At 53.4% G+C, this 11,368-nt stretch overlaps 1 protein-coding gene across 6 annotated transcripts; it reads right to left on the bottom strand.

Annotated features, from left to right (window-relative positions):
* Positions 1 to 990: 990 nt before the first annotated feature.
* IRX4 (iroquois homeobox 4) lies at positions 991 to 10,921 on the bottom strand. 6 transcript variants are annotated; one of them, XM_058423192.1, is made up of 7 exons: positions 10,856 to 10,921; positions 10,264 to 10,398; positions 5,538 to 5,696; positions 4,343 to 4,594; positions 3,692 to 3,798; positions 2,441 to 2,763; positions 991 to 2,250 (listed from the first exon to the last, which is right to left on the bottom strand). In XM_058423192.1, the coding sequence occupies exons 3-7, from the start codon at positions 5,580 to 5,582 to the stop codon at positions 1,484 to 1,486; spliced, it is 1,494 nt and encodes a 497-aa protein (XP_058279175.1). In that variant the 5' UTR covers positions 5,583 to 5,696; positions 10,264 to 10,398; positions 10,856 to 10,921; the 3' UTR covers positions 991 to 1,483. The 6 variants fall into 6 exon arrangements, with proteins under 6 accessions (XP_058279175.1, XP_058279183.1, XP_039936241.1 ...); XM_058423200.1 differs by lacking the exon at positions 10,264 to 10,398 and having other exon boundaries at positions 10,856 to 10,865; XM_040080307.2 differs by lacking the exon at positions 10,856 to 10,921 and having other exon boundaries at positions 10,264 to 10,848.
* Between the last annotated feature and the right edge of the window lie 447 nt (positions 10,922 to 11,368).

Below are 11,368 nucleotides of genomic sequence, written 5' to 3'. Positions count from 1 at the left end.
CAGTGGGGGTGGACCGACGGGGAGCCGCTGGGGTAGGATGGGCGAGAATAGTGGGAGGCAAGGAAGGCTCTTCTGCTTGTCCCGATGTCACTTCGGTCCTTCGGGTGCTCTCGGTTTTTCCCCGCCGCGCCGGGCGCCGAAGCTCAGGAGTTTTAGGCCGGCCCGGGCAAGCCGGGATCTGTATTGCCTCGCACTTTCTTTTCCAGCAGTTTCCCCTGTCTCCCGGTCCGGGGATCAGTAAAGTTTGTTCCCATTCCGGGGAAGGAATCTTTTAAGCGCCTGTTATCTAAGTGGTAAATTGGCTGCGAGTGCTCCTGAATCACACGTCGAGAGCGCTCTTCCTCGCTCTCTCTTTTTGTTGGCTGCACTCTATTTAATGTCAAAACGGTAAAGCATCTGTACTGAAGTGCTGAAATATTCATGGCGGATCAGCGATTCTCCGCACCGGCAGAGGAGCTGGAAAGCTAAAACGGTTCTTTAAAAGATCAAATTTTCCATGTGAATCAATTGCTCCGCGCACGGCGGAGGCGACGCCGCGGCAGAGCCCGGCCCTTGGGGGCCGACCTCGCAGCTCGGGAAGGAGGAGAGGGGAAGGGGGGATGCTCCCACGCCGCCGGGCCTCGGCGGGCAGCCGGCGCCCCCGCTGTCGGCCCGGGAGGCGGCCGGGGCCCGGCGCTGCCCCGCGGAGGCACGGCCGGCGCGGAGCGCAGCACAGCGCAGCGCAGCATCCCTCCTGAGCGCATCTGCCTCCCGGGCTCCGTCCTCAGTCCCGCGGCAGCGCTGCGCTGAGCCTCTCTTCCCCTCTCCCCGCAGCCTGTTGACAGTCCTTGGAATTACCGGGATCCGCTCCGAGGGGGAATTTGAAACACGGAAGCTGTTTGTTGCCCAATGCAAAACGCCACCACTTGTGTTACCTCTGAAACAGACAATTTATTAGAGTGAGCATACCTTTTAACATATTCTTTTTTTTTTTCCTTTTTTTTTTTTTTTTTTTTTTTTGTCAAGATAAACTTGTGCAGTAGGTGTAAACTTAGTAGAAGTGCTGTTTGTGAATTATATGCTAACAAGGAAATCAGGAGGAAAAACTCTCGAAAAGTCTTTATAACTAATGTCGGCATGCCTTAAATTAAATCTGAATTAAAATTTCCCGTTTGTAAACTTTCAGATGTAAACTTTTTAAGTAGGTCTACACTATAGTACGTGCTTTTGGGATATGGAATTAAATAACTTTCACGACACTGATCCCTTAAAGTCGCAGCCAGGAGAAAATGTTCAGAACAGCAATGAGCAAAGTCTTTCCGTTGAACTGAGCAAACTGAACTTTAAATCCTCGTTTATGTTGCTTGGTTAAAAGAAAAAAAAAAAAAAAAAAAAAAAAAAAAGGAAGAAAAAGTTTTATATTTAAATTTAAACTCTCGCAAGTCTCTTTTCAGTGGAGCTGACTCTTCAAGCGTTAGAAAGTCCTTTGCCATTGGCGGGCCTGTTAGGAACAAAACATTTTGCTTCCTGATTTGGGAAACGCCAGAAACTCTTTGTTTGAGTCATGGTGGGCCAGGTTTGAGAGCTGCCCCTTGAGCACGTTGGCGCCGTTCCCCACCGCGCGTCCCAAGGCGCCCGTTTCCAGAATGGCTCCTTTGGTGGTAGCCCAGGAAACTGTCGTGTTGCTCAGGGCTTGGTTTAAAGTACTGTGTCTGAACAGGGGGTCGTGAAACACCCCGTCTACCCAGTTCCTGAGGTTGGTGACCGGCGAATCCTGGTGCCTGTCGATGACGCCGACCGGGGCGGGAGCGGCGGCGGCGGCCGAGCCCCCCGGCCGTTTCAGCATGCAGGAGGGGTACTCGGCCTGGTTGAGGGAGGTGGCGGTGTGCGCCAGGGACCAAATCCTGGGCTTCGCCTCTAGCAGCTGCTGCCCCTGCTGGAAGCACATCTTGGACTCGCAGCCGCGCTGCCGAGCCCCCAGCGGGTCGGGGTCGCACTCCTCCGCCGCCGTCTTCAGGCAGCTCCGCGCCCGCTCTGCCGCCGCCGCCGCCTCCTCCTCCTCCTCCTCCTCCCCGGCGGCGGCCGGCGGCGGCATCTTGGCGGGGAGCTCTGCGGCCCGCGGCGGGTGGCTGCCGCCCGGCAGCGGGTGCGGATGCGGGAGCGGGTGCGGGAAGGGCCGCCTCAGCTCGCACTCCGAGCTCTCCGACTCGGCGGCGTCCAAGTCCTCCAGGTCGCTGAGCTCCAGCTCCTTCTCGTCCTTGCCCGTGGGTTCTGCGGGGCGGGGGCGGGGGAAGGGACAGCAAAAACAAGACACACGGTCACTGTCGGCGCCGCTCTGCCCCGCGGCCGCCCCCACCAGCGAGGCCCGCGGCCGCCCCCACCAGCGAGGCCCGCCCCGGGGGCGAGCTGCCGGCCGAGACCCCGCGGCCGCACCGCTAAGTGCCTGGTTTTAGCAGGATACCCTCGGCTTTCCCGCTCTTCATCGCCTCTTCCTGCGAACCCTCCTCCTCCTCCTCCTCCTCTTCCTCACAGGGCCGCTTCTCGTCAGAGCACTTGTTCCGCGGAGGCCAGGTCATCTTGTTCTCCTTCTTGAGCCGCCGGCGGGCGTTGGCGAACCAGGTGGAGACCTGGGTGAGGGTCATCTTGGTGATGATGGCCAGCATGATCTTCTCGCCCTTGGTGGGGTAGGGGTTCTTGCGGTGCTCCTGCAGCCAGGCCTTCAGCGTGCTGGTCGTCTCTCGCGTGGCATTTTTTCTCCGCGTCCCGCCGTCCATCGTCCCGTACCTGCAGGCACAGGGCAGCCCCCGGGATGTGACACCTGGCTCTCGTCCCCCGCGCACCCGCCCGACGCGGGGTGACAGAGCCCCGGCCCCGACCGCTCGTCTGCGGCACCCCCGCAGGGCGGTGGACCGGAGAGCGGGGAGGTGGATGAGGACAGCTCGGTTTTAAGAGGGATGAGGACAGCTCAGCTTTATGACCGAGACCAGCCTGGAGAACTCAGGCCGAGGAAGGAATGCAAGAAGGAAGGGTTCCGCCAGCAGCGGGCAATGCAAATTTCCGCCCTGCCTTGGCGGTGGTGGCAGAAAGCGGGGAGAAGTCTCCTGCTTTTTTTTTTTTTAAATTTGCGGTGAAGTCAGTGTGAACATTTCGGGCAGCGGGAAAAGCCTAGCAGCTTGCAAACTCACAGAAATACCACTTTCCTCTCCTTTTATTAGTCCTCTCCAAACAAAATTCGTCTGGGTGACCCCAGGGTGTAAGTGTTAATAGAAATATATTTCCTCTTACTCCTTTTATTAGTAATCTCCTCAACCCTTTTGTTCCTGAAATTGTAGGAACCTAACGCAGATGACACTGGGCCGCGACTGAATATTTAATGCACATCCTCCAGGAAAGGTCACTGGCGCCCAATGGGCCTCTGAGCTGGGAACGGTGTGTGAGGGGGTTTGCGCTGGTTTAAAGCTAATAAATATATACACGGGATGCCGGAGCCTGGCTCCGCGTAGGAAAGATAATTACCGCCCCGGTTAAGAGGGATTGCCCGCCCGGGGGGCGGAGGACTCCGCGTCGGTGTGGGGAAGGGGAGGCGACGTGGCTGGGGCCGGGAGATGCTGAGCGGCGAGGAGGCAGGTTGGCGGGGCGGGGCGGCGATGGCGGGGCGGGGGTGGCGGGGACGGAGGGCAGCGAGCGGGGCCGGGGAGGGGATGGCTCTTACCTGTCGTACTGGTACTGGCTGAGGGTGTGATCGTAGGGGTAGTAGGCAGCCGCCGGGGCGATGCCCGCATGCGCAGAGCCGCTCCCGTCCTTCGCATCCAAACTGTTCTGCAAGAGACGCCGCCCGCCGCCCTCAGCCCCCGCCGCCGGGAGAGCCCGGCCCTCGCCCGCCCCCGCCCCGCGTCCCGGAGCGGCGAGACCGACCGTCCGGGGGGCCCTTGGAGCCCAGCAACGTCAATAGGGACATTAACTAGCGCTGTTGGGGGGCGGGGGGGGTGAAGAAAAAAAAAGAAAAAAAGAAAAATGGTTGTATGGGAAGAGCGCGTCGCTTTTTCGCAAGCTTGGTTCTGGGTTGCCCTACGCTGCCCGCCCGGACGGGCCCTCCGCACTCGGCCGCCAGCTGGTCAGGCGCGACTTTTGATTGCGTTACCGTGAGGAGCGGGCGCCGGGCTGGAGCAGCTGCTGGCCGCGGGGCTGGAGGCGGGGGGCGCCGTGCGGCGCGGCGGGGCGGAGGAGAAGCGCCCGGGGCTGCCCCGCCCGGCCGGGGAGGGGGTCCCGCCGAGCGGCCTTCGCCCCCGGGGGCACGGCGGGAGCGCGGGGCGGGAGGAAGGGACGGAGGGAACGAGCAAGCATCATCCCCCGGGCGGCTTACCAAGGAGTAGAAGGGGGGAGCCTCGGTACCGTAGGTCACGTAGTTTCCATAGCCCTGGGGCCCGGCGTAGGGCCCGCCGTAGACCCCCAGGGCGGCGGCGGAGTTGAGCTCGTGTCGGGCGGTGGCGAGCAGGCGGCTCTCGTACACCGGGCAGTACACGGGGGTCTGGGCCGAGGCGGCCGCCCCCGTCTCAGCCAGCGTCCGGCTGCTGGACTCGCAGCAGGTCGTCAGGGAGTTGGTGCTCATCAGGAACTGGAGGGAAAGAGAGCGGCGCTGAGGGCGGGGTGGGGGTAACTTCTCAAAGTGTAACCAAGTTTAGGTTCGGTTGGTTTTAGATTGCGTGGGTTTGGTGGGTTGTTGTTTGGGTTTGGTATGTTTTTGGGTATTTTTGTACTTTTTTTCAAATCAGGTTGTAGCTTTGGGATGTCGCCCGCCCTCCTCCCTCCCGTGCCGTATTTTACTTCAATCGTGATAGAAACGCCCTGGAGAAGCGTAGAGGTGCAAGTATTTTATCGGGTTTTTAAAGTGATTCCACAACAACAACAACCACCAAACGCCCCGTGACTGTGGATCTTTAATCCTCTATAATACATTCCTCAGGCCCTCTGCATTTAAAAGCTAACTTTTCCTGGGGTGTTTTCCCAAGACTGAGGTTTACACCGTTTTCTCCTCTTGCAGCTCAATGATTCCCATCTGCGTTTTTAAACCTTTTTTTTTTTTTTTTTTTCCCTAAAGTCATTCATGCATATTTATTTTGACTGCAGACTTGTAGCAGCCACGCACGCCTCTGTTATTAACCTGCTGGTTTAGAATATCCCATTCTCTTTCTACGGGCTGGACCTCCGTACGTCCATGATTAATTGATAAACTGTGAATTTAATCGTGAAAAGGAAAAGAAAGGGGGGGCTGCAGGTGGGGGCTGGGAATCTGTAGCTCCCCTTCTCACCTCTCTCATCTCTGTAATTATCTCCCACGCGTCTTTATCACCCCCAAACACCCTAAATCCCGCGTGTTTCTTCCCATTTTAAAACTGGTGCCCGACACCAGAACTTGGGCATTCTGGAAAGCTGCGGAGCGAGCATCTGCTTTGCCGCTACCGCGTGCGGGAGAAGATCGCTGCCGCCCTCATCCCGGACGGAAGGCATCGATACGACTGCAATTCAATCAATTAGCGTTGGTAGGCAAAAAGTCTTACCTGGGGTGCAGAGGAGTAAGGGTAGCCAAACTGAGGATAGGACATGGTACAGAGGCTCCCAGTTATCTAGAAACAAGGCGAGGCGTCTGATCTGCACGCTATTGCAGCCTGGCTCTGCTCTGTTGTACCAATTGATTGGTAACCACAGGTCCCTAGATGCTTATAGGACGAAGCAGAAAACCACATTTAATTTATTTACACGGAAACTTAAACTTTTTTTTTTCTTTCTTTCTTTCTTTTAAATATGTACGGCGATTTTAGCACCTTCCCCGCTATAGCTACGTCACAGAAATAATTGTTACATGTAGGCTCCAAGGTGGCAGACGTGACGGCAAAAATAAATACTTTGCACTCACGGAAGAATAAAAGGTGGGAAAAAGAAAAGTGATACGAAAGCATCAGCTCACAAGCACGTTGTTTTTAAAGAGCCGAGCCTCTGACGTCACGCAAAACCTACTCAAATTAACCTGCCCGTAAGTTTAACGCTCACTTTCGGGAATCTTTCCCCTGGCATGGAAAACAGACTCTCCAGCATCGCCTTCAGCCTGCCTGACAGGGGCGAAAAGTTTGGGAAGCTCTCCTGTAGCGGCAACGCCTGCTTGCAACACATATATTTCTGCGGGCAAGGGAAGGAAATGAATGTTTTTAATCTGAAGGATCAATGTTGTATCAGCTATTTTCCCCACCCTCCTTAGTCACTGAAAGGCTAGTAAGCACTTTTAATTAGAAATTAATTAATGAGCAGCTGCTTCTTCCCACCCCACAGTAATAATTAGTCTCAATTACAAACAAGACATATGAAGGGACACACGACTGAGTCTTCATTTAAGATTTAATCGACAGTTAAAATTAGCGCTAACGCTGACAATAAAGCACATGATAAGCAATCCTGCTTTTCTCTTCGGCTTTTATTCCAGGCGTGTGATCACAGGTAGAAAGCCCTACAAGCGTCTTCCGGGGAATGATGGAAAAGATGTGACTTTTCGCATTAAAACGACTTTGATCCCATCTCAAACTTCCAACACCCCCTTCTACCCGACCCTTCCCACGCTGCCATCAGCCTCCCTTCCCTCTGGGGGTCTGGGACCTCCCCCCCACCACCGCACACAAGCAGGCAGCAACCCCCCTCTGCTGCACGCTCGGAGGGAACGGGCCGTGGGGGGAGGATGCTGGCAGCCCCAGCAGCTCTCCCCCGGCGGCCGGCACCACCGAGGCAGGGCGAGCAGGCAGCCCCCGGGAGGACGGAGGAAGCGGAGGAGCCAGCTCCGAGGCTGAAGCTGGGCTGCTGGTGCAGTCGAACGCTGCTCCATGGTGTGCAGACTTGCTCAGAGAGATTCCTGGGTTCAGACATGTGAATAGCCCCAGGGTCACACTCTAATTAATGATGATATTCTCTTCTTCTCCCCAGCTGGAAGACTGCCTCCCAGAAACGAATCTGCCCACACTGACAGCTCGATTGAGGGTGATTGATGACTATCTGGAGACCACAGTACACATAATATAATATCTGCTGCGTAATTGCTTTAATTTACAGATGAAAATACTAGTTCTCAGATCGAGTTAGACTACAACGAGAGGCGTTTTATGGCGCTTTAGAGTGTTTGCAAATAAAAGATATCAGATACAGCACATGCAAATTATCCTGACAGCTCAGTATCTGTAGCCGGGAGAAACGTATAAAAAAAGGGAATCAAATGACATAAATAATTGGTTTGGAATTCTGTATTGATTTTTTGGATGGGAAGAAAGTGCTTTTTCTTTCCTCACCTGAAATGCTAATTCCTTTTTATTTCTGAGAATAACTTTGCCATTTGGTTTATTTTATAGAAGTGCTTCTCTATTCCTCCTCCTGCATTATACCCCGGTGCTGCCAAGGTATAATGGTACTTTTAGCGACTCTTTACCAGCAGCTTCCTTCTGCGCGGAGTGCTGACGGACTACTGCATTGTTTGGGAAGAAAAGACACCAAGTGTTTACACAATGGTCTGCACGCAGTGTTCCGTGCTGCTCCCTCTGCCTCCTGCGCCCATTGCGCTGGGGGATGTTTGTTTAAGCTCCGGAATAAAACTCACCGGTGCTAGGGAAGAAAATAGTTGCACTTATCTCAAGAGCGGCTCGGTGTAAAGCACTATAATTAGCTGGCAGAGCTGGAGAACTGCCTGAAGAAGTCCTCACAGTTTTCCAGGCTACAGTTTGGGAAATGTCCTGAAGATTTTTTTTTTTTTTTTTTTTTTTTTGGGTGTGTGTGTGTGTGTGTGTGTTTATTTTTTATTATTATTATTATTTTTTTGTCCACTGCAGATGTCAAATCCACAGTGGCCCACAGTACACTACAGGTTTTGATATTTAGATGAGTCTATTAAACTTTAAAATACAAGGAGAAATTCAATATTTATAGTCCTTGTCTATTTATATATCACAGTTGTCTTTCACTGTGCCATGCAAATACTCTGGTGCCCATTTTCCCACTGAACTTTCCTGTATTAATCATGATAATTATTTGCCATTTTTCTTTGCAGCCTGCCTGCTCTATTACTTTACCCCTGGTCAGCTTTGTGTCAGTTCCAATCCATATTCCCTAGAAAGCAGTCATTAAAAAAACCCCACCAAAACAAACAAACAAAAAGAAAAAGCGACAAAAAACTTAATAACCTTAAACACTTAAACGCTGAAAGCTGACATTATGTCCTCCCCCACTGTTGATGTCTTGTTTCACTTACAGTCTACAAATAATGGTCCTTTGTTGATAAGGAACTCAACACAATTATATTTCATCTTGAATTTTTGGTGCCAGAGCACAAACATGCATTAAGCCCCACAATGATTTAAAATAACCTTTGTGGTTCTTGCACATAAACAACGTAACACTGTTCAAATCCAAGCAAAGGCGCTTAATGCTGTGGGCTATATCCTTAAGCATTTGGAAAATGCAAGTCTCTGCTGTGCAATAAAAATTGATCCTCGTCAAAGCCCCTTTCCTGTACAATGCAGTTAACAGCTTTTGAGAAAGAAACACACACAGCTTCCTCCAAAGTTTGAGCGATGAAACCCATCGCGATCAATAGGAAACGCTGGAGAGTTCCCTTCTGGCCAGAACCAGCCTGCACACTCAGGCGAGCAGGTATTTCCCGTCCAAAGCCCAGCCAGGTCTCTCTCCCAGGGTTATGAGCTTTTCCTCTGAGAACCTGAAGCCAGTGCTCATACAAGTTTTATTGTAAAAACATGGAATGAGAACGAAAGAGCGCGATGCAGGAACAGGCCACAGCAGGTAAAGCAGAACCTCTTCAGGACTCAGGCTTTGATGGACGTCTTCAGGGACATGATCTAGAGGCAGTTAATGAAGCTACACTTACTATCTTCATTTTCATCGCCTTCTCTTTTGGAGGGGTTATTGCCACTCCTGGAAATACTTCAGCAGTGGAATTTGCTTATGGGCTAAACAGACTTTAGCGAGCTCTTTCAGTCGAGTTTGCTTTGTTTTCATGTTATAGACTTAAAGCAACATCGACACCGCCTGACTAACGCTGTGAAGCTCTATATGTTGCCCATTTGGAACCGAGGGCAGCCTACAACATTTTCAAGTAGGTCAGCTCCCATAAACCTGCTATTGACAGTAAATTGGATTGCCTTTTTTTTTTTTTTTTTTTTTTTTTTTTTTTTTTCCTGAACCAGTTTGAGGTGTAACTGCACCTCCTGCACTCTGAAATGAGGGACAGCAAGACGATGCTGTCCATCAGCACAAACCCATGCCATGGCTTGGGATTGGCAGAGCCATGATGACCAACCGAACAGTTGCATAAGAAAGCACTGCTGATTAATTTACTCAGTTTACAACTACACGTAAAATCAGTTGTTCAAAGCTATCCATTTGAATGCTTTCATTTTGTAAGTCTTCAATCCTCTTGGCAAACAACTTAGATTAAAGCAGAAAGGCCTCACATGCTCATTCTGTTCTTTGTATTTATTAACTTTTCACACTTAAGAACTAGAACCAGCACCTTCTCTCTCTCTCTCTTTATATGCACACCTACACACACACAGACACACACACACACACACACACACAACTTTTCAGCAAGAGAAGCAAAAGCTGCGACTTGGGCAGCTGCTCTATGGCTATAGATGGACCCTACAACATGCCCACATTTACCTGTTCGGTGCAGAGCATCACAACCATGCTTTCACTAGCAAAGCAAAGATTGTATAAGAATTCCTTTCTCAGCTCCTGTACCCCCAGTGCTGCAGACCCGCAGGCATTCAGACAACAGCACCTTTGAGCTCTCTGGCAGCCGACAGCTTCAACTTACTTCCCTGCAAAGGTAAAACTTTCCTGCTTGCAAGGTCAAATCCTGTCTTTTAAAGTTCGCCTTAAAATCCAGAAAGTTTGACTCGGTACCTTACCTTAGTGCCCGCTGAATATCATATCCACACCCCCTTCCCAAGAAATAACACACGTACGTTAAAATACGTTTACCCTCTGTCCTAGGTAAAGATTGCACAAAGCCAAATGATTCATCACGGATAGTTTCTCTTCCCTCCAGCGGTTCGTTTTCAGCTGCTTTGCTGCTAAAGCAGGCTCCGAAGGAGAAGGGGGGCGGGGGGGGGGGGAGTAAGCCCCACCGCTTCCCTCCACCCCCCCGCTTCCATAGAGACACAAACACACACATGCACACACACACACGCACACACTCACAAGCATCACCACCAAAAGAAGGAAAATTTTTACCTGCGATCATGCCAGGCTTCGGCTAACAGCTGGTAGCGCTGGCTGTGCCATGGCAGGGCTTCTCTCTGCTCTGCGCTGGCTGGCGCGGCGGGGAGCTGCGGGGAGCTAGCGCAGACATCTCTCAGTGCGCGGTACCTGCGCGGCGCGGCACGGAGCCTTCGGTCCCCAGGCGCCACAGCCACTTCACTAACCCCCGTATCAGAGTGACGCTCAAGTGAATAGTTCCACTGATCACACTCTTTCCTACTGATTAACACTTTCCAACGCGAGCAGGCATTCCGCTTCCAACTTTTTCCCGTTTTAAAGCAGAAGCAGCCAGCGCCGCTTGCTTCTGCGGGTTATAAACGCCGTCTGGGGCGTGGGGGACACCATAATTAATAGCAGGTTAGTAAAATTAGTGCTGCCACTCCAATTGTTGTCCTTGTTGCCAGCAATAATTGCATTGATTCTGGAAGGACACGAATGTCCTCCATTTAACCTAATGATCTGCGGGTTGCACACGCCGTACGGCAGCCGCGGCGGTGATTAACTGAGCGCACCTCCAAACTATCATTTATCTCCGCGAGTCACGGCTGAAACGCGCTAAACTTACAGGCAACTCTCCCTGCCTCTCTCGCCGTCTTTGTTTCCCTCCCGCTGGAGGAGGCGGGCTGGGACGTCGGCGCAGCCCTGCGCGCAGGAGACGGGCACCTGTACCTGTGCCCCCGGCCGCCTCGGCTTTATTCCTAGCCTAGGGGCAGCACGGCGGAGCCGGGCGCCGAGGAGCTGCCGGGGACCGCCCGGGCCAGCGCCCCCCGGCCGCGGGGAGGGGGCAAGGGGGGGCGGCGCGGCGGCGCCCGGCACCGGGGACCCGCTCCCTGCAGCGCCCCCGAGGCCGGCTGCTCCCTCGCTGCCCGCCCTGGGCGCGGCCCCACAGGGGCTGCCCGGGCGCCGGGGGCTTCCTCCGGGCCGAGGTGGGGGGCAGCCGAGCGGGGACGGGGGGCGGGTGCCGGCGGCAGCCCCAGGCAGGTCGGGGTAGGAGCGCTTGTTCCCGCTTGCTCTCTGCGTCCTCCTGCGCCCGAACCTCCGTCCGTCCGTCCCGCCCGGCCTCAGCCGCAGGCCGTCA

The sequence above is a fragment of the Hirundo rustica genome, chromosome 1 (genome assembly GCF_015227805.2).
Source record: "Hirundo rustica isolate bHirRus1 chromosome 1, bHirRus1.pri.v3, whole genome shotgun sequence".
Classification (NCBI taxonomy): Eukaryota; Metazoa; Chordata; class Aves; order Passeriformes; family Hirundinidae; genus Hirundo; species Hirundo rustica.
The sequence above is the reverse complement of the archived record's forward strand: the minus strand, read 5'-3'. Positions and strand labels throughout refer to the sequence as shown.

Excerpts from the sequence above, each read along its gene's own strand:
- IRX4 (XM_058423192.1), bottom strand. The coding sequence starts at position 5,582 with ATGTCCTATCCTCAGTTTGGCTACCCTTACTCCTCTGCACCCCAG. Across the intron at positions 4,595-5,537 it reads CTTACTCCTCTGCACCCCAG|TTCCTGATGAGCACCAACTC; the intron begins GTAAGACTTTTT and ends CTTTCCCTCCAG. Across the intron at positions 3,799-4,342 it reads CTCCCCCCTTCTACTCCTTG|AACAGTTTGGATGCGAAGGA; the intron begins GTAAGCCGCCCG and ends CGTCTCTTGCAG.